This window comes from Mesoplodon bidens (assembly GCF_964165515.1).
Source record: "Mesoplodon bidens genome assembly, chromosome: 6".
Lineage (NCBI taxonomy): Eukaryota > Metazoa > Chordata > Mammalia > Artiodactyla > Ziphiidae > Mesoplodon > Mesoplodon bidens.
In genome coordinates this window covers 25,613,567-25,635,114 of record NC_138162.1, presented here as the reverse complement: position 1 = coordinate 25,635,114, position 21,548 = coordinate 25,613,567, and the positions used below count along the sequence as shown (strand labels likewise).

General features: G+C 50.6%; 1 protein-coding gene across 3 annotated transcripts in view; it reads right to left on the bottom strand.

Moving 5' to 3' along the window:
* Nucleotides 1-21,548, bottom strand: part of COL15A1 (collagen type XV alpha 1 chain) — a 101,354-nt gene that overhangs the window by 29,103 nt on the left and 50,703 nt on the right. For 2 of the 3 annotated variants that reach the window (XM_081237414.1, XM_081237412.1), the window contains exons 11-23: nt 21,072-21,221; nt 20,414-20,554; nt 16,484-16,534; nt 15,223-15,309; nt 13,921-14,046; nt 12,755-12,817; nt 7,092-7,127; nt 6,534-6,674; nt 6,284-6,352; nt 5,429-5,464; nt 5,240-5,323; nt 3,870-3,935; nt 1,160-1,195 (exon numbers count right to left, since the gene is read on the bottom strand). In XM_081237414.1, coding sequence (XP_081093540.1) covers nt 1,160-1,195; nt 3,870-3,935; nt 5,240-5,323; nt 5,429-5,464; nt 6,284-6,352; nt 6,534-6,674; nt 7,092-7,127; nt 12,755-12,817; nt 13,921-14,046; nt 15,223-15,309; nt 16,484-16,534; nt 20,414-20,554; nt 21,072-21,221 — 1,086 coding nt within the window. The remainder of the gene's footprint in view (nt 1-1,159; nt 1,196-3,869; nt 3,936-5,239; nt 5,324-5,428; nt 5,465-6,283; nt 6,353-6,533; nt 6,675-7,091; nt 7,128-12,754; nt 12,818-13,920; nt 14,047-15,222; nt 15,310-16,483; nt 16,535-20,413; nt 20,555-21,071; nt 21,222-21,548) is intronic. The other variant, XM_081237413.1, reaches the window with a different exon arrangement.

Sequence of the window (21,548 nt, the reverse complement as noted above, 5' to 3'; positions counted from 1 at the left end):
TTAGCAGTGAAACTCTTTTCATTCTCCTTTTTCAAGTAAAGTCAAACAAAAGCCCAATGTATAACATACGTCAAATGGAGCCTCGGCAGTGGCCTGGATCCTGCCTACTTGGCCCCCTCCTTGCTCCTGAAGTGGTCCCAAAGGCTCTTCTGGGGAGCCTAGGGCTCCCTCAGGAACACAGAACCAGTCATTTAGAGAAAAATGTGTCTGGAACATGCTCTGGCTTTGGAGCTGCCAAGCTGGGGCCGGAGCTCAAGCTCAGAGTCCTGGCCTCTCCTCTTCCTAATTAAGAGGCCTTCTCCATGGCTGCCACCCTCTCCTGTTTTTTAATGTCTAGTTCCCATGTATTTTTAGTGTCAACATAGCACATGCTCCTTTTAAAAAATGTAGAAGCTCAGAAAAGTATAAAAAAAAAAGAGATCATTATAATTCTACCATCAACAACAAATTTCTATTACATTTTTTGATAAATTTCCTTCATTTATCCTGGAAGCAGCGCATATCACCATTGGCATTAGGACTTTCAGAGTTGCAGTGTATGGAGAAATTGTTCAGATTTCACTCTGGAGCCTTGGGCTTCACTGCAGGCTCAAACTTTTAGACTAAACTGATCACTTTCGACACAGAAATGCATTTTCACCTTCCATGGTGGAAGCCCCATAGCGTGGTGCACACAGACTATTAATTGTGGACTTCCAGGCTATGATTCCCCTCTCTCCATCCTCCATCGCCACCATCCTCTCTCTCCAGGGACTTTATCTACTAGGACTCTATCTATTTGAAATGCTTGATTCATCCACTCATGTATAGGAAGCCAACCACCGACTCCAGCTCTGGCTCTGGCTGCCCTGGGCTAGAAAGAGATGAACAAGACCTGACCCCCTGCAAGCTGGTCACAGTACAGTTGAGGAAAAAATGATAAGGGTACAAATAACTGTTATTCAAGGCAGAAAAGAATGACAGCAGAGGTGAAAATAAAGCCCTATGGGATTCAAAGGAGGGAAGGATCACTCCAGATGGGGGCAACGAGGAAAGGCTACATGAACAAGACGGTGCTAGGGGTCAGTTGTGCAGATGGAGAGGAACAGCATTCCAGGTGGAAGGAACAGAATGCACACAGCCTCGGGGGACAAAGGAAGATGGCTACTGTGCTACTCACTGGAAATCCTGGCAGCCCAGGCATGCCCTCGGGGCCCTGTGACACACACAGACAAAGCAGGCAGGTTAGGAGCAGCATTTCCAGGCCAGCAGGAACCTGTACCTCAGGGGCCCACTCCCTCCAGCACCATCCAAAGGCCCAAGCATGTTCCCACACAGTGGGGCTCAGGATCCATTTTGCAGAGGATGCCGAGGCCCAGGAGGGGAAGGAACCGTGCAGTCACACACTAGTTAGCACAGAGCCAGGAACTGCTCAGGAGTCTGGAGTCTCTGCTCCCCCGAGCCAGGACTCTCGGCACTTTAAGTCCCAGCCTCCTCTTCCGTGAAATCACTCAGCGTCAGAAACCTCTGGGACAATGAATGCAGTGCTCAACCTCCACAAATATTCTCAGAAAACAAGTTCCTAAACTCTGAGGAGTGGGCCCCAAGGGTGTGCTGGGGTATTTGGGGGTGGAAGTGGGGGCAGATGGTGAGACTCAGTTCTTTTCCCTCAGTAAGAGGGAGAATTTTAAAGGGCCAGCCATTTTAAAGGCTCCAGGAAACAGAAAGTTTGTGGTTCACTCTACATGGGGCCAGGACTCTTTTTCCTCCAAGCCCAGATACCCACATACCTATTAAAGACATAGAGTTTGGCAGAATATATATATATACAGAGAGATATAACTGAATGGCAACAACTTTCTCAATATACTGTACAGTTGTCCCTTGGTATCCGAGGGGTATTGGTTTCAGGATCAGCTGTGGATACCAAAATCCGCAGATGCTCAAGGCCCTTATATAAAATGGTGTAGTGTTGGCATATAACCTACATCCATACTGCATATACCCATACACTTTAAATCATCTCTAGATTACTTATAACACCTAATACAATGTAAATGATATGTAAATAGCTGTAAAACCAATGTAAAAGCTATGTAAATAATTGGCAGCATGCAGCAAATTCAAGTTTTGCTTTTTGAAGCTTTCTGGAATTTTTTTTTTAGCACTTTTTATCCAAGGTTGGTTGAATCTGAGGATGCAGAAGCAACAAAGGACTAATACATACATACATATATATATATATAATGTATATGTGTATATATATGTATATGTGTATATATATATATATACATATACTATACTATATACATATATCTATATGGTGTACATATAGTAGAGTAGAAAAGTATAAAGGTACAGCTGGGAGGGAACTGCCTCTGAGTAGGAAAATCTTGATCTTCCGTTAGGGACGAAGGGGACCCTTGAGGGCCTGGATTTGCCAAAGAGGAGGCCAGGGATTGGGACAGAAGGAGGATTCTCGGGTGGGGAGAAGAGAGAAGGGGTGGGGGCAGACAAGGCCCAAGGGCTCTTAGAACAGAGATGTTGACTCTTAGATCTTGGGCTGTGTTTTGATTTTTTTTTTTTTGTGGTACGCGGGCCTCTCACTGTTGTGGCCTCTCCCGTTGCGGAGCACAGGCTCTGGATGCACAGGCTCAGCGGCCATGGCTCACGGGCCCAGCCGCTCCGCGGCATATGGGATCCTCCCAGACCGGGGCACGAACCCGTATCCCCTGCATCGGCAGGCGGACTCTCAACCACTGCGCCACCAGGGAGGCCCTGTGTTTTGCTTTAGAATTAAGCCACCTAAAACTCTAAACCCCCAATAGTTTGGGAAAAACTTCTGTGAAATGACTTGTTTGCTTACTGGGGTGTTTTGGATGATTTTAGTAGAAATCAAGGAAAGGGAGACCCACTGGATGTAGTATAGGAGAGACAGTGAAATGACCCACCAACAGAGGCCACTCAGCAGAAGGAGATACTGGCTCTAAAGGAATCGTGCGGATATTTGCAGAAGCCTTGGGGAGGGCACTGAATTTTCCCCAGGATGTGGACGGCAGAGGTTCAAGCCAACCTCACTGGGGACTGCAGGGCGGGTGGCCCCGGCAGACATCTGGACCGCGCAGCTGTGGAAGTATAAGCCTCAATCTCCGTGTCGGCTTCCACAGAGTGCCACAGTTTGCAAAGCAGTTTCGCATCCATCACCTCTTACAAGCTGCCCCAAAGGCTGGTGAGGTGCTATCAGAGAGATGATGAGAGTCTCAGAGCATTATGTAGAGGAGATGGGGCTGGAACCCAAGGCTCCTAAGGCCAGAGCTCTTTCCTCTCTCCCCAGCTGTCACCAGCAGATATGGAAGATGCAGTGTGGATTCGTTGCACAGACTGCAGGAGAAAGCTTCCTTCCTCTTAGGTCCTGTTGTGTCATGGACAGACTCTGTGGACTTGCAGAAATAAGGTAGCTTCTTTGTGTGTTCCTGATCTCTAAATGGGGCCAGAAAGACTGAAGCCAGTCACATTCCCTCCTCATGCGCCAGTTTCCCCATAGGTCTCTCTAGGCTCCTCCCATTCTGGGAAATGAGATCATGTAAATAAAAGCATGCCCAAAGCACTGCTCAGACATCTATCAATTTGTTACTTATGATTCTCTGATTTCCATTACACATATTTCTGATGCAAGGGACTGGAAGCTTCCACTGCATTGGACAAAACTCCCTGCACAAATTAATGTGATAGCAACTTCTCAGAAATGCAAAGCTCTCTTTCTATTCTACTACTTCGAGACACTCTAGCTCTATGCTTCAGGAGCTCAAAGGATTCCAAACCAACCCAACTTAGTTTCAGCTGGGGCGTCTGGGTAGGACCCTCACTCTAGGGCAGCTGTGGATACACACCGGAGGCCCGACGAGCTCAGGAATGTCCGAGAGATTCATGAATCCATGGGTGATGTTGATCAAAGGCTGAAAAGAGAAAAAATCAGACAAAGAGACAGAGGGTGGCACGCATCCCACCTTGCTCCTGGCAGTGAGGCTTTAACTGAAGTCACCCCGCATGGCAGACACAAGCAGACACTGACAACACCCACCCACTGCCAACACACCCATCCCTCCCACTTACAACACAGCCCTGAGCCGCCTTATCACTTTCCTCTTCGATTAATCTTAAAATTGCACCATACATAAATGCCTTTTTTCTTTTATAATTTTAAATATATTTAAATATTATAGTTATATGTTATATAATTATAAATTAATATTAATACCCACAGAAAACAGTGTTGTTGGGTGTGTGTGTGTGTGTGTGTGTGTGTTTGTCCATGTGGTGATTTTATATAAATGGCATTGGGCTGTAGGTATTATTCTTCAACTTGCTTTTTTCACTCAATCATACAGCATGGAGGTCTTTCCATATGGAAGTTTTCGGTATGAACATTTTTAGTTTTAACACATTGCCAAAGAGCTGTCTAAAGGGGCCGTACAACTTACACTTCCAACAAAGTATGTGAGATTATCTATTTCACTACACCCTTACCTATACTTGGTATTTTTTAATCATACTTAAAAAAAAAAAAAAAACCTCTAGTCATTCTTTTTTCCACTTATTTGGGACTTTTTGTCTTTCTGTCATGTACCAGTATGACATTATTTCTCTTGGAAGGGCCACAGTTTTTCACAAATGTGATGTTCTAATATTCAGTGGACTGTGATCATGTCCCAGCCCACATCCCAGTCTTCTCTCCAAATTTCCATTGCTCTCCACCCACCCCCGTGCCCATCAGCTCCCTGTGCCTTGGACACACCCATGTTTTTCTCTTCTGTGCTTCGGCTCAGAGTGTCTTGACCACCTGAGTTCTGGAAGTCCTGTCTCCATACTTACCTGGTAAATCCTTCTTAGCTTTCAAGTCCCTGCTCAAGGAGACTTCTTCCAGAAAATCTTCCTTGATTTCTCATAACCTAAACCATCTTTCCTCCCTCATTCCCCCACTTATGTCCCTTGCCTCTTGGTTACAGCTCTGTTACACTCAGTCTCCTGACTGCAAATGCTGCCAACCAGAACAGAGGGTTCTGGACACACTATGTGTGACAATAGAGGTACCAGGGTAGGAGCAGACAGGTGGGCCATGCTGGCAGGTAGGAACTCCAACACCAGATGCCAGCTACGTGCCCCCTGCATAAAGAGCAGCCCTGAAGGCCCTGAAGTTGTGGACAACCTTCCCTCCCCTTTAGCAAAAGCAACCATGCTGGTGATACCTGGTGATACTCACACTAGATAAGACCTCGATGCGCCCTGGTAGCCCCCTGGGCCCAGGGGGTCCCACAATGCTGGCTCCATCCATCCCTCTTTCACCCTGGATATAGCAGTGAGAGTGGAAAAAAATTCACTGTATGTGGATAATGCTCCTAGAACCAGGCTGAAAATTTCTCTCACCCCCACTTCAGATCTGTGACCTCACCTTGGGTCCCTGGTCTCCTTTTTCTCCTTTGGGACCCTGGCAAAACAGACAAACAAATATTCTTTGGGGTTTTTTCTATTCACTTTGCCCACTCTCCATCTATCCTCCCATCTTGCCGTCTCTCCCTAAGCTCTTACAAGGATTTTGTCCCAGATAATGGGAGCAAAAGATGAGGGGCAAATTCCCCTCAGAGAGTCAGAAGGAAGGAATATCTCACAGACAATAAGAGGACCAGAGGCCCTCTCCCAGCACGGGGTGAGTGTCCTTTTGACCCTGAACCCAGAGCACTCTGCATCTGGGGTGTGGGGGAGGTCTTCCTATTCAATCATGGAGGGGGCTGTGCTTCTCCCCTTTGCGAGGCTCAGAGCCTCCTGCACTGGTGTGCTCAGCTCTGGGTACCACTTGGATCTCAAATATAATGAGATCCTGGGGATTGGTCCTCTTGAGAGCAGGTATCATAGAAGAAGATGGACAACACCTCCCTGGGGGGTAGATGTAGTAGGGAAGGGTACTTGTTAGGAGCAAGGGATTCTGAAATGGGGCAAAGTGTGAGTCTTGATGGGCAGCAGGAAGGAGGCAATGAAGCAGAGATGCTTGATGGTAAGGGACTGTGGAGAGAGAAAAAGATAATTTTCAAGTTTTCCCACATGATGTTTTGTGCAAAACCTCTGTGCTACTCCTCAAAGAAACAAGCTGTAAAGAGCACCTGGTCTCCCCACCACACAGCTGGAAGCTGGAGGCGCAGAGGGGGTGAATTAGTGAAAGTAGCAGAGCCAGGATGGCACCCCACAGCTTCTCCACTCCAGTGTGACAGCATGACAACCCTCAAAATGAAGGTGTAAGAAGTCAACCTACACTTGAAGCCGTTGGTCCAGAGATTCTGGGCTCATGCAACAGCCTGATGCTCCCAGAGCCTTCAGTATCCTAGGGAAGGAAGAAGAATGAGAATTTCAGTACTGATTCCCGAGCACCTCCCTGTGCCAGGTGTGGTGCTGGGAGCTGGGGCTCAGTGGGGAATCAGCACCACTTTGGCGTTCAGTTAGCTGGCCTTTCCAGTAGTCCTTAGTGCACGTTGTTCTTTAACCACAGAAAGGAGGAAAAGTACCTCAAATCCAGGTCCCATTGTACATCCAGGGCCTCGGGGCCCAGGGGGTCCAGGGGGCCCTGGGGGTCCCATGACCCCAGGAGCGCCAACTTGTCCATTTTTCCCTGGGGGTCCTGGTAAGCCTCTGTTGCCGGGATCACCCTGTAAGGAAGGGGACAGGCTGATTATCTAGCCTTGGAGTCACTCATGGAAGGAACAACATCCGCAACTGAGTCAGAAAATTGTTCTTTGAACTTAATTAGATCGTTGGATTCTCTGATCAGCGCTACTTAATTGTACAGAAACAGCCGTCTTGCCAATTGACATTTCACTTGGAGATAAGCTAATGGCGCTCATCGAATGAATTAGGGTGGAGTGGGTGAGAAAGGAGAAAACCTGGTGGGTTATTCACTCTGCTTCAGCTGTTCTGCCTTCCCCAAGCAGTTCCTTCCACATGTTTCTCTCTGATCCATGACATTTATATATTCAATACTCTAGCCCAACAGTTCAATTATACTAAACCCAGAGAGAGGGGAGGAAGGAGGAGAAAGCTTTTTCTTTTTCATTTTCATTTTTTACCTTTTCACCAAATGAGCCATTAGGTCCTCTTGCTCCCTGAAAAAAAAGGGGGGCCAATTAATATATATTTCATTAAGTATGTTTAAAAGAAAATGCAGGATTGCAGACTCTTAAGTAACAGGACATTAAAATGAGACTCTTCCTGCTCAGTTCTGACTGATGTCTCAAACCTGAGCCCATTACAGTAGTTGTGAGTTTGCTAAGCAGGTCATGCTGAAAGCTTGTGAAACCCATCTTCCAACTATTATCTCATTACCTACCTCAAGAGTGAAAAGGAGAAGTTGAAGATTAACCAGGAAGAGGTTGTAGAGGAAGAATTCCCTTGGAGAGCTGTCAGTGTACTGGGTGGGCCCGATTCCCCTTCTCGAAGCCAAGGGAAGGGACTTCAAGAATTTGATATGTATTCCCTAGGTTTTTGGAGATATGTGGATGATGGCTGGCTCTCTTCTGGAAAAATCTAAAGACCAAAAGCTGGCTGGAATAGCCCCAGAATGGGGGTGGGGGGGTCTCTAAAGCAGGTTGCGTGTCCACCACCAATGGGAGACACAGTACAGGTTTCCTGGGGTGTTAGCTGTGGATCCCAAGGAAAGGAGCCAGCTGCGAGCTCAGATAGAGGGGAGGACCAATGGGGGATGATGGTCAGGAGTGGTCAGCCACAGGAGACACTGCACTTCAGTCGGGGGCCCCCAGCTAGAGAACCTCCAAGGAAACCACAGAAGCACCCGCAAGAGAAGCCAGCAATTGCATGGCCACACAGAAGGCCCTGACACGATGATACACCTGCCATCTAAGGCTGTGCTTTCTCCCAAACCCCTCTTTCCCTGGGCCAGATTCCCCTTCCTATATCAAATCCATAGAAATGACCGAGTGGATAGCTCCAAAATAGTCATGCTCGAAAATAAGATGGCGAGTGATACTGAATCTGAAACGGTGAGGAATGGCAAAGAGAAAACAGGGGAAGCTGAAGCCAGAGGCTTCAGTGGTGGAGAGAAACCACAGGTAGAAAAATATCAGGCAAGGGAGGAGTGGAAGCCAGGAGCAGGGTGTGGCTCTGACAGGGAGATAGGTTGAAATTCTGGAGCTCGATAGCCATGGAGCCCTGCCCGTCTCCCCTCACCTCCCACTTCCACTCCTGCTACAACGATAATAAGAGTTGTTTACTGGAGCAAAGGGATAGGGCAGAGCCCCAGGTGGCTAGTGGACCCTGGGAGGTCCAGGGGTACCCCAAACACCTAAGATCAGCTGTTGAGGTGCCCTGCCTCATGGCACATCCTACTCTTCCCATCACCTTCCTGAAACTTGCAAAAGTACCTACCACCCAACTCCCTAGTAACTTGTACAGAGGCAGGAAACAGACTAAAGAGGGATTCCAATTTCTAAAGCAAACACACAAACAAGAAACACTACACATTTGAGGAGAGGCAACACTCTGAAAGAGAAACAACAACATCAACCATGGAAGGTTTCCTGAGGAAACAGCTAAGAACACGATCCAATCAGGAGTCTAAGTAAATACTATATATTCTCAGGGAGAAAAGGGAGGATATAACAGCCAAGAAACAAGGACAAACTATTATGAAATAAGAACAGCGGTTATGGAAAAGACTCAGGGCTTCCCTGGTGGCGCAGTGGTTAGGAGTCCGCCTACCAATGCAGGGGACCCAGGTTCGAGCCCTGGTGCGGGAAGATCCCATATGCTGCAGAGCAGCTAAACCTGTGCGCCACAACTACTGAGCCTGCGCTCTAAAGCCCGCGCGCCTAGGGCCTGTATTCCGCAACAAGAGAAGCCACCGCAATGATGAGCCCGTGCACCGCAATGAAGAGTAACACCTGCTCACTGCAGCTAGAGAAAGCCCGTTCGCAGCAAGAAAGACCCAACACAGCCAAAAATAAATAAATGAATACTTTTTTTAAAAAAGAAAAAATCAATTAGAGACCTTAGAGACAAAAATATATAACTGCTGAGAGAAAGCACTCTACAGAAGGGTTGAATAACAGAAGAGACACACCTGAAGAGAGAATCACAGAAAGAATCCCGTTACTCTATGGGGTGGTGGGGGGAGAGGGGTGCTTGCAGAAGGAAGCAAGGCTGGCTGGCTAGATTCTGTCACTTCCCTGCCTGCTGGCCTGACATGGGAAAAATTAAGTGTGACCTTTTATCCCGGGCAGAAACAGAAAGAATCGGGTTCCAGTTTTGTTGCCCAATCTGCAGGCTACAGTTTCTGTGTCTGCTTTTCTCGGGTGTGACCAGCCACACCATCTTCTGCTGCCTGACGCAATCTGTCCTTGAAGGAAGTACGAACCTTATGCCTTTTTCAAGTAACAAGTCAAATCACGGTCAGGGATACTGTGAAATAGAAGTTAACTTAGTCCCATCTCTTGACTTCTGGACTCTATCCTCTGAAAACATTATGATTGTGTTGCCAGTTGACCCCATTCAAGACAAAGATGTTCATAAGGTAAAAAAACTGTACTTTTTCAATTGCCTTCCTGACTCTTTTCAAATCAAGAGTATACCTTGTAGCAGTTTCAAAGGAAGTTCTAGAAGATATGTGGGACCTTGATTTATCTTTCTCAGAAACAGATGATTTTATCCAGCTTGTACATATGAAGGCAGAAGATGAGTCCCCTGTCACTGGAGGTGTGTAAGCTGAGCAGAGATTGTAGAGGGGCATCAAGGATCAAATGTATCATTGGATCTTACGTGGTGTTACATCCCTGAGATTATTCATTTTCTTTAGCAAATTTTGTTATTTCACATTCAGACTATTCTCCTTGGTTTACTTTTTGGGGGGGCATGGGGGTGTGTGGGGGGTAAATGTCATGTGCGAGGCTTTCCTCCAGCTCTCCAGATGCAAATTTCCAAGTCCTTCTAGAGTCTACTTTTCCTTGACCAGAAAACATCATACACACACAGGGCAACAAATTAGGCCTCACAGCAAATTCCAGGAAGAAAAATGTGATTTATCTGCCACAATTAGTCTGGGCAAGCCTGCTGCTCTGTGCACAACCGAGTGGCTGAGCAGCTGCAGAATACGCCTGTGAGGGTGTTTGTGTGCGGATGTGGGCATGGGCATGGGTATTTTTAAGTCCGAGACCAGCCAGGGAGGGGTGTGTGGGAGAGGGGTATGTGGGGAGGGGTGTGTGTGTGAGGGGTGTGCGGGGAGGGGTGTGTGGGAGAGGGGTGTGTCGGGGAGGTGTGTGTGGGAGGTGTGTGGGGGGAGGGGTGTGCGGGAGGGGTGTGTGGGGAGGGTGTGTGGGAGGGGTGTGTGGGGAGGGTGTGTGGGGAGGGGTGTGCGGGAGGGGTGTGTGGGGAGGGTGTGTGGGGAGGGGTGTGCGGGAGGGGTGTGTGGGGAGGGTGTGTGGGGAGGGAGTGTGTGTGGGAGGGGTGTGTGGGAGGGGTGTGTGGGAGGGGTGTGCGGGAGGGGTGTGCGGGAGGGTGTGTGGGGAGGGAGTGTGTGTGGGAGGGGTGTGTGGGAGGGGTGTGTGGGGAGGGTGTGTGGGGAGGGGTGTGTGGGGAGGGTGTGTGGGGAGGGGTGTGCGGGGAGGGTGCGTGGGGAGGGGTGTGTGGGGAGGGGTGTAGGGGAGGGGTGTGTGGGGAAGGGGTGTGGGGAGGGGTGTGGGGAGAGGTGTGGGGAGGGGTGTGGGGAGGGTGTGTGGGAGGGGTGTTTGGGAGGGGTGTGTGGGGAGGATGTGTGAGGAGGGGTGTGTCGGGGAGGTGTGTGTGGGAGGTGTGTGTGGGGAGGGGTGTGGGGGGAGATGTGTGTGGGGAGGGGTGTGTGGGGAGGGTGTGTGGGGAGGGGTGTGCGGGAGGGGTGTGTGGGGAGGGTGTGTGGGGAGGGAGTGTGTGTGGGAGGGGTGTGTGGGAGGGGTGTGCGGGAGGGGTGTGCGGGAGGGTGTGTGGGGAGGGAGTGTGTGTGGGAGGGGTGTGTGGGAGGGGTGTGTGGGGAGGGTGTGTGGGGAGGGGTGTGTGGGGAGGGTGTGTGGGGAGGGGTGTGCGGGGAGGGTGTGTGGGGAGGGGTGTGTGGGGAGGGGTGTAGGGGAGGGGTGTGTGGGGAAGGTGTGTGGGGAGGGGTGTGGGGAGGGGTGTGTGGGGAGGGTTGTGTGGGGAGGGGTGGAGGGGTGTGTGGGGAGGGGTGTAGGGGAGGGGGGTGGGGGGAGGGGGTGGGGGGAGGGGTGGGGGGAGGGGAGGGGGAAGGGGTGTGGGAGGGTGGTGTGGGGAGGGGTGTGGGAGGGTGGTGTGGGGAGGGGTGTGGGGGGAGTAGCAGGGGCAGGGAAGCTGGTAAGAAGAACAAGGAAGATGAGAATAAGTCTTGTGACGTTTCCTGCAAAATTTAATTTCTTATGAAACAGTCAGTACATGTAAAATGAGTTCTATAAAGCTCGACAATTGTTTCTTCTTTTTCTGAGAAATGAGCTTTGCACGAAAATCAAGTTACTGTTTCAATAAAAATACTCCTGAGAGCTGACGGAAACTGGAAACTCAGTGACAAGGATGGTGTCTAGGGAGTCAGCACTTTCCACCGCTCCGTCCAGGTGGGGTACACAGAAGGCCTCCAGTCCCCACCCCAGAGGGGAGGCCCCTCCCTCCTCCTAACCCCAGTGAAGCTCACGACTACATCCCTAGAAGGAAGCTCACCTTATCTTTATTGCCCCCGTTTGCGGAACATGGGAACGCAGTAGGGGCAGGAACCCCGCCCCACAGCACCACGTGGCTTAACAGAAGACTACAGGGGCTTACAGAGAAGGGAGAGACTGAGGGCATGTGAGACTCAGGATCGGAGGGTGAAAAGGGCACCTGAAGAAGTTTCATTCATGCATCAAGCTGCTCACAGAAGACTGGGCTAGGTTCTAAGGATACACAGACAGTGCTCGCGCCCTGCTTGTAAGGCTGGGAGCAGACTGGTAAGCGAACAGCTTCAGTGACCCTGGCTGGAGGGGTCCTGCAGAATCAGTACTGTGCTAATGGGAAGCAGAGGAAGGAGGGGTGCTTTCTGCTCACAGAGTCCAGGAGAGCTTCCCAGAGGGTATATCTGAACTGGGCTTCTGAGAATGAGGAAAGGGAAAGGACAGCCCAGAGGGGAAACCACAGGCCAGGGCCAGGAGGCTGTGCAAGCCCAGAGCCTTTCAGTAGGGCTGGCTGGCTGGCCTGGAGGCCCGGTGTGTAAGGGAGCGGTGGGAGGTGGAGCTGGAAAGGTAGGTCGGGAAGGGCCTTGAAGGTCTGCACGTAGTGAGGGCTCTGTCCTGCAGGCAACGGGGGGGCCGCTGGCGCTTTCTCAGTGGAGAGGGCAGTGAGTGGTGAGAGCCTGCTCTAGGAAGATGGACTGGGCAGGTAGCTGGAGGCTGGATTGTGGGTGGGGAGAAGGGGGCACCAGCGAGGAGCCTGATGCCACACTGCAGGCGAGGAGAGATGAACGTCAGGTCAGGGCGGAGAGAGAGGGGGCTGGGTGGATGGCAGTGCCATTCACGGAAGCTGGGGACATGCAGGAGTGGGCAGGGGAAGACGTTGAGTGCAGGTTTGGGCATAAAGAGCTCCAGGAGGGGGAGACATCCAGCAGTGCGGACCAGGATGGGATCAGAGGCAAGGTCAGGCTTAGACGTCAGAGAGGCAGGCTGCGCCTGGTGACTCCCCGTGTTGGAACCCGCCCCCCTCTTCTCCGTACCTTCTCCCCTTTCATTCCAGGAAGGCCAGAGGCTCCATCAAGTCCAGGCTTTCCCTCAGGGCCCTGAGGAACATCAAGGATAATCAGCTCACAACATCTCTGAGAAGAATCAAATATGAACCCTCGGGCTTCCCTGGTGGCGCAGTGGTTGAGAGTCCGCCTGCCGATGCAGGGGACGCGGGTTCGTGCCCCGGTCCGGGAGGATCCCACATGCCGCTGAGCGGCTGGGCCCCCGTGAGCCATGGCTGCTGGGTGTGCGCCTCCGGAGCCTGTGCTCCGCAACGGGAGAGGCCGCGACAGTGAGAGGCCCGCGTACCGGAAAAAAGTAAATAAATAAATATGAACCCTCTTTGGAAAAGGAGGCCAGGGCTGGGAAGACCAAGCGGGTGAGGCCAGTGGGTCCAAAGCCTTGTGTCAGCCCATAGCAGAACACCTGTCCTGGCCCCAGTTCAGCCATGGCCGGCTGTGCATCTGTGGACGAGGGTCCTTCACTCTCTGGGTTGTATTTTCTCTTCTGTGGGGAGTCGGGGGCAGGGCTGGACGAGGTAGCTTCTGGGGGCCTCCCACCCCGGGCCCAGCACTGGTGCTCTAGGATTCCGAGATTCTACATGAGCCTGCAGTTCCTATACTAAGATAAAGCAGCGAAACAATGTGTAGGATGATGTTTTTTTTGGCTGCTGCTGCTTTTTTTTTTTTAATAAATTTATTTAATTTTTTATTTTTGGCTGTGCTGGGTCTTCATTGCTGCATGCGGGCTTTCTGTAGTTGCGACAAGCAGGGGCTACTCTTCGCTGCGGTGTGTGGGCTTCTCATTGCGGTGGCTTCTCTTGTTGTGGAGCACGGGCTCTAGGTGCGCAGGCTCAGTAGTTGTGGCGCGCGGGCTTAGTTGCTCTGCCGCATGTGGGATCTTCCTGGACCAGGGCTCGAACCCGTGTCTCCTGCATTGGCAGGCAGATTCTTAACCACTGAGCCACCAGGGAAGCCTGGCTGCTGCTTCTTATGAGTCTTAGTAATGTCTCAGCCGAGGAGGAATTTGTTTACAAACGCTAGCTAGCTCCTCACTCCCTGTCGTAAGCCTTAGCGCCGCGGTCTGCAGTCTGTACCCTCTCCCTGGCTAAAGGAAGCCCCATAGGCACAGAGTGGGGGCAATGGCTTTGGCAGCTCACCGGGGGACCAGGTTCACCAGCAGGTCCATCTTCTCCAGGGGACCCAGGGGGTCCCATGAAAACATCAGTTCCTGGTTTTCCTGGAATCCCAGGTAAGCCAGGTGGGCCTGGGGGACCTGGAGGACCCTAAAAATAGACACCTTGTTAAGAAACAGTGCAGGAGGAGGGGACAAATATATATGTTCCATTCACTCCATTTCTGAAAACAACTCTACAAGTAGACAGTGGTATTCCTACTTAGAAGATGGGGAAACTGAGGCTTAGTGACATGATGTGACTTGCTCAAGAGCTCACACACAGAGCTAATTAGAAGAAGAGCTGGGATTTGAATCCAGGTCTTTTTAGGCGCATTATATCATGTTTTCTCCCTAGATGTATGTTCATAATAAGAATATAAGTTGTTGGAATTCTCAGAGGTGCTCTACGTTAGTTTTCTGATTACCTGACAGGTTAGCCCAAAACTGCCTACTGTGAACCCTTATTAAAAACACCCCTGCAATGTACTAGTCTCTTTAGCCTCGGGCTGGGTTGGCTGATGCCACCAGCTTGGAAGTCCCAGCTGGGTCCCGCTCCACTCATCCAGTGAGTCCTGAACCCTTCCAGCCCTGTCATGGTAAGTGAGCAGATGGGCAGCTGAGTGGAGCCTTCTAGGTGGGGATTCAGCACAAGGGCTCAGAGGAAGGGATGGATGAGGTTGGGGCCCTGGGGACAGAGGTACGAGATGCAGCTGAGAAGAGAGGTGCTCCCGGGGGAAATCTAGAGGGACCAGTGGGGGCCCAGCCTTGGGCAAGAGGCTGGGAGAGCAAGAGGTGCCAAAGAGGCAGAATAAGTGGTCTGGAGAGGTAGGGAGGGGGCCGCCTCAGGGTAGGAAGGATTTTGAGAAGGGTCTGGAAGCCAAAGTATGAAATGCTGTCTAGAGAAGAGGCCAGCAGGTCTCTGTAATGGGTAAGGGGGTGGGGGGCAGAGCCAGGTGGTAGAGGTGAAGGTCATGGGCATACCTGCTGTGAAAGAGCCTGCTGGAGAAGGCTACTGGGGGAAGGAGGCAAGTGGCAAAGGGGGGCTCCTGACTATAAACTAAGGCTCAGACTCACTTAAAACTGATGGAAGACGGAAACGCCAAACATATACAAATATAGAGGGGAAAGTATAGTGAGTCCAGGAGCCCACCATCAGCTGCAAGAGTTATCAACGGTGGCAATCTGCTTTCATCTGTTATCGGCCCCTGTGTCCCTCCCTTCCCTCCCTCCTGGATCCTCGTGAAGGCTGCCCCCGACACTAGGCTGTTTAACCCTTCACACTTACTCTTAACAGCTCCTCGCTGGGCACTGGGTCACCAGAGCCGACGTCCAAGCCCCAGCCCAGGCTGGAGCCCTCAGCCTCCGCTGCCACCTGTACAGAGAAAAAGTTCCCACGGCTTAGCTTCACCTGCTATTCTCCAAGGACAGCTGTGTCACTGAAAGTTTTCCCATATTCTGTGGCCCTACAACTGCTGCTGCCAACTTTCCTTCTGGCTTTTTCTCCCGGTCCCCTCTACAGCTGCCCTCCTCCCTCTCCCCCTCCCAGCTGTGTGGCCAACACACAGCCCGTCCTCAAACACAGGACACTCTTTCATAGCCTCTTCTGCTGCCTTTCAAATCCCTACTCATCCTTCAAGGCCCAGTTCCATGGTCACCTCCTCCATGGAGCCCTGCCCAACCCCATTTTCAGAGAGAATGCACCTCTCCTACTCTGTGTTCCCACCAGCCACTGCGGGGGTCTGGATTTGGCAGTAGGACCACCTGACTTGAAGCTCAGTTGTACATGTGTTGGTCCCACTACGCTAGGATTTCCTCCAGGGTCGGCCCAATCCTGAGACACCTCTGGGTGCCCAGTGTCCAGCATGAGATCTGACACTGAGAGGGCCCTCATTATGTACTTGTTGAATACTATCAAATTCCTCCAAAGAACAAAAGGAAACTTCCAAAACACCTTTCTGGTACTCAGTTCCTGAAGATGGGAACCAGGCAAGGCCTAATTCAATCATCGAATAAGGAAGGGCTGGGTTAGGGGTTGGAGCTCTGTTTAGGCAGGTTGTGGCAGTGTGGGCATGTAGGTGGGAGAAGGGAGGTGATGATATAAAGGTGAGGAGACAGGAGGCTGTTGCCAGCATCCAAGGGATGAGGAGGTGCTGCACAGCTAGACTCAGGGGCTTTGGGACTGACTTAATTGAGGGGGGGCACTCGAGGATGTTTCCTGGCTTCTCTCTTCATGATCAGGAAGATGGGGTACCATTCCCAGAGCAGGGGAACCCTGCGGGGAGAGCAGGCCTGGGAGCATGGTGACAAGCTCAGTTTGGGATGTGCTTAGTTTGAGGGACCTGGGGGTCTTTCAGGGCACAGGATATAAATGGGATGTAAATAGTTTCTGCTTCTGGACTCTCTGAGAGAGTCCTGGTACAGGAGAGAGAACTGAGCTCTGACTGGAGGGCACTTGGGGGCAGACGGGAAGGATCTGCCTATGGCTGTTTTGTGCATCCCCATCCCCTGCACACTGTGCATGTGACAACCCTGGGTGGGAATCTCACCGTGGGTCCAGCAGGTTCAAGGGAGCCAGGAAGCCCCTCTCCAGCTTCATCCTAAAGAGAACAAGATGTCAGTGGAACACTGGGCACCCCTTCCCACTCCCCTCCTCTCTCCAGAAACTGTGCTTATTTCAAGAGGAGGCTTATGCAGGAGTTCTATATACCTAATTTGTTGAGCACATACTATGTGCCAGGGAAAGTTTTCCACGTATTAATTCATTTAATCTTCACCACATCCCAGAGAGAAGGTTCTACAATCCCCATTTTATACATGAATAAACAGAGAGAGGGGTGTAGCAGAGCCAGACATGAATGCCCCTCTCACCCACTGCCTTGGGTGACTCTGAGACTCAAAATGATCCAAAAGATATTCCATAGTGGGTACTCCCATGACTATCCCTATTGTGTTATTAAACTGTCTGCCCAGGAATTGGGGCACCCATTTCAATTCATCACAAATTCCTGACACAGGCACTTAGGGTGATCTATCTTCATTACTTATGTGCCACGATGAAATCCTGCATGTTCGTCTCTCTCTTTCACCTTTCTCCCCTCACCTCTCTCCCTCTCTCTCTCTTCTTGGAGCTTTTTAAAAATCTCATTGGATGGGAATTCCCTGGTGGTACAGTGGTTGGGACTCTGTGCTTCCGCTGCCGTGGCCCGGGTTCAATCCCTGGTTGGGGAACTAAGACCCCAGCAAACATGGAGAGGCCAAAAAAGAAAAATTAAAAAAAAATTTTTTAAACATCTCATTGGAAAAGTCAGAAGTCCCCTTGATGGAAAAACCACTATATATTAGGAACCTACCAACCCTCACAGTTCTACTACTTTAAGGCCACAACTGCTGACATTTAGGGAGGGTATTTCCTTCCAGGGTTTTTGCATGTGTCTATTTTTAAATAGTTAAGACCACAGTAGGACCACCTGACTTGAAGCTCAGTTGTGCGTGTGTTGGTCCCACTAGGCTAGGACTCCTCCAGGGTCGGCCCAGTCAGTATACTGAAGTTCATAACCAGCTTTTTTTCCACTTAGCATTATATGGTAAGTATTTTCCTCCATCATTAAATACTCCTAATAAGTATAATTTTAATAGCTGCATAATGTTCCATTATTTGAACATCCTTTAATTCAATTAACTCCCCTATTGTTGGCTAGTTAAACTGTGTCTAGTTTTTTTCCATTATGGACAATACTGAGATTAACAACCATGTACACAAAGCCTTTTTACATAACAGACTATCTCCTTTAGGATTGATTCCTAGAACAAAAGTGTCTGGGTCAACAATATGCCGTTTTATGGTGTTGATATGTGTTGATCAAGAACTTCTCAGCAGTAGTAAACCACTGACACTGTCACCAGCATAGCTGGTCTCACCAGGCCCTCACCAAGTGCCAGCTTCTGAAAGCACAAACTATAAAGGATCTAAGGACAACTGGACCAGGTTTCCCAATAAATCAATGGCAAAAAGAACAAAGTAGGTTTGAAACAATCATAGACCAAAAGAGACTTAAGAGACACATCAACCAAACACAAAGTAGACCTTGTTTGGATTCAGATTCAAACTAAGTGAAAAAAGGCATTTTTAAATAACTAAGGTATTAGATAATATGAAGGAACCACTGTCAATTTTGTTAGATAGATAATGACATCCATTATTACCACTGATGGATGTGACCCTGTGGCTAAGGGGAAAAAAAGGTCCCAGATCAACCTATTAACAATACACATTAACATGTTTATGAGTTAAATGATACAGTGTTTGGGATTTGCTTTAAAATACTCCAGTCTTCCCCTTCCCTCCACTCCAAAAAGATGGCTGTAGGAGGTGGAACAGATAGAGCACGACCCGCGTAATGTTGCTGAGTGATGTGTATGTGGGGGGGTTATTATACTATTCTAAGCCCTTTTGTGAATTTTTAGAGTTTCCATAATAAAACGTTTTAGAAAAAGAAAAAGGAAAACTGGCTCTGTGTGAAGGTGCATCGCCAGCCAGTACTGCTGCACCTGGTGTGGCATCACCGTGGCGAGATGCAGTCTTGGTGTGTTGTGTGTCCCTTGGGTTGAGGAGCAGGGGAGCAGGGGGACTGTGTAGCGATCCCAGGGCCACAGGCATCACAGCCAGCCTGGGGGGTTCCATGCTCACTGCCCAGTAGAGTCTCCTGGGAGCATGAGCCCCAGCACCAGGGGCTCCTCAACTGGTCTGGCAGTGCACTCGGACACCTGCAGCGGCCTAAGCTTGCCAGATGTCTCTAAGATGAAGAAAAGGTTAAAAACCAGAGCTCTCGCTCGCCTTCTCTTTTTTTTTTTTTTTTGCGGTACGCGGGCCTCTCACTGTTGTGGCCTCTCCCGTTGCGGAGCACAGGCTCCGGACGCACAGGCTCAGCAGCCACGGCTCACGGGCCCAGCCGCTCCGCGGCATGTGGGATCTTCCCGGACCGGGGCACGAACCCGTGTCCCCTGCATCAGCAGGCGGACTCTCAACCACTGCACCACCAGGGAAGCCCTCCTCCTCTTTTTATAGACAGCAACACCAAGACTCACCACAAGTCAGAACCTCAGCCTCCCGGCTCCCATTCTGGGACCTCTCCACCATACCACACTCTCGGGGATGCTCTAGGGCATGAGCTCTGCAGGCCAGCATGCCTGGGTTCAAATCCCAGCCCTGCTCTTAAGGGTGTGCCACAGCAGGCAGGGCCCTTTACCTAAGTCTCACTCCCCTCACCTGGAAAATGGAGACGATTCTCCTTGTACCAGAGAGTGGTGGTGTGCATAGAATCAGATCAAGTTGGAACCCAGAGTGCTTAACAAATGTCAGAACAAAAGGCTTATTTCCCACCCCTTGACTGTGAGTTCCTTGGGGACAGGGACGAGGTCATATTCATCTCAATCTCCAAGTGTATGGACTGAGGGCCCTGAGTTGCTATGCACGGAGTCAGTGAGAACATCAGTGAATGAATAAAAAATAAAGAGACCAAGCAGTGCTTGATGGCCACCGGGCACTGCAGCCGTGGGCATTCGGGATTCACAGCCAGCTCTCAGAGGTCCTGTCCCACAGCCCTCCCATCCCAGGTCAGCCCTGGAGCTCTGTGGCCAAGGGACCACATGTCTGTAACTTGAGTCAAGGCTCTGAAAGCATGTGTGACCAAGTGCTGCTCGGGGAACTGGCAGGCCCAAGCTGGTCACCAATCGAATTCTTTCCTTTAAAAATATTGACACTTAAATGGCAATTTAATTCCCCAGTTCACACAAGCCCATGCTGAGGACCAGCTCTGGGTTTCCCACTTCTAAAAGACAAAGTCACAGCCCTTAAGTGGTGACAACCTCGCACCTGTGCATAGAACTTTCCGAATGTTCCCTGACCTGCATTCTGACTTGACCTCACAGCCACCCTCTTCTACAGATGAGGAAACTGAAGCCCAAAGAAAGGGATTTGCGTGAGGTCGTACAGTTGCAACCCAAAAACTCGTGTTGGAAGGGACCTGAAGGTGACTCTCTGCTGCCTCCCCGCCAACACACAAACACACCTCTGATGCTTCTATTTCCTCTACAGTCCCTGCCACGTCTTACAAGCTTCCACACCTCCAGGATGGAATCTAATGACATTTGAGATGGGCCTTCGTATCTTTAGGCAGCTCTGCCTGTTAGAAAGCTCTCATTCCAATTAAAGAAGTGGGCAATTTGGGACACAAAGCCAGGTGCCCCAGGTTTTTACCTCTTGCTTCTTCTTCTCCACAAAGCAGCTTCCTTGTGTGTTCCTAGGTTGGAGGACCCTCAAAAGCCCAAATTCTGCATTTTGCAAACCAAAATGAAAACCTCCCTCTATGAAAGCCAGGAGCAGGCCCCTCCCATGCCTCTGGGCTTTCTTTTTCTCCTCTGTAAGACCGGCCAAGTCAAATCTTCATGCCTCTACGCAAAGTGAAATCTTCACTTACCGGAGGGACCCCTCTTTCAGGAGCTACTGTGGGTATGGGAAGCGGGGGCCCCTCAGGGAGAGCGCCACCCAACTCTTCTGCCCCAGCCGCGGGAAGGGGCTGCTCTGTTGTGGCTGCTGCTAAGCCTTCATCACCAGGACCCTGAGAAGCCAAACCAACATGATGAATCAAGTCATCTCTCCCATGATGCAATGTGCACACTGCTGCTGGGGAGTTTCATGGACTTTCCTTTCGGTGGCACTAGCCCAATTTCAAAGCACTTTCCTACCTACAACTGTCATTACACCCGACACACTCACAGAAGCACAGACTCATAATCCCCTTCTGAAACATGCATCTCCTCTAAACCTCCTCCCCAGTCATGGTGCTTACTGCCTCTCACCCCAGCAATGCTGTCTAACTTTGGACCACATTCCGAGAAAGTTCTCCTTGGACAAAGATGGGGGGTAGAGGGTCAAGACAAAGCCTGCTCCCCTGACCCCCTCTGCTATGCTCCTTTGGTTACATCCTGCCTCCCTCTGGTCGGTGCCGACCCAGATAAATGTTCTAACGAAGCTGCCTGTGCATTTGGTCCTGGGAAGGCCGACAACTGCTCCTGTCTCGTGACCCTGACCTCTCTCCCCACTGTGAGCCAGAGAGGATGCTAGGAGACACTTACCGAAGTGACTACTTGCTTGGGGGCCGCTGTGGGTGTGAGGGGAACCAGGCCATCAGTGGGGAAGCCGCTGGCCTCCTCTTCCTCAAAAGTGCTGAGGGGCACTTCTGCTGCAGCTGCTGCTATTGTTAAGCTTTCTTCACTGATTGGACCCTGAAATGAAATTGGCATAAGGGATCGTGACACTTCATCCACACCCCTGGTTGGTGGGTGTGTGATTACGGGGAGGAACCTGCTGAGGCCGTCACGCACCTCTCAGGTCGTCCCCTCCCTGCCCCGGAGTACCCTCCAGCACACCTCTGCCGCGTGCTTTGGCCCAAACCTGCGCATCCTCAGGAACTGGCACTCCCTACCTCCGCAGGAAGCCCTTCTATCTCCAGACAGCTCTGCTAGTTAAGTTCTAGTTTCTGTTGAGTAAAGACTTGGTAGAACTGGGACCTGATCCCTAGTTTTCTCACCCTGTGACAAGGGATTTGCCTT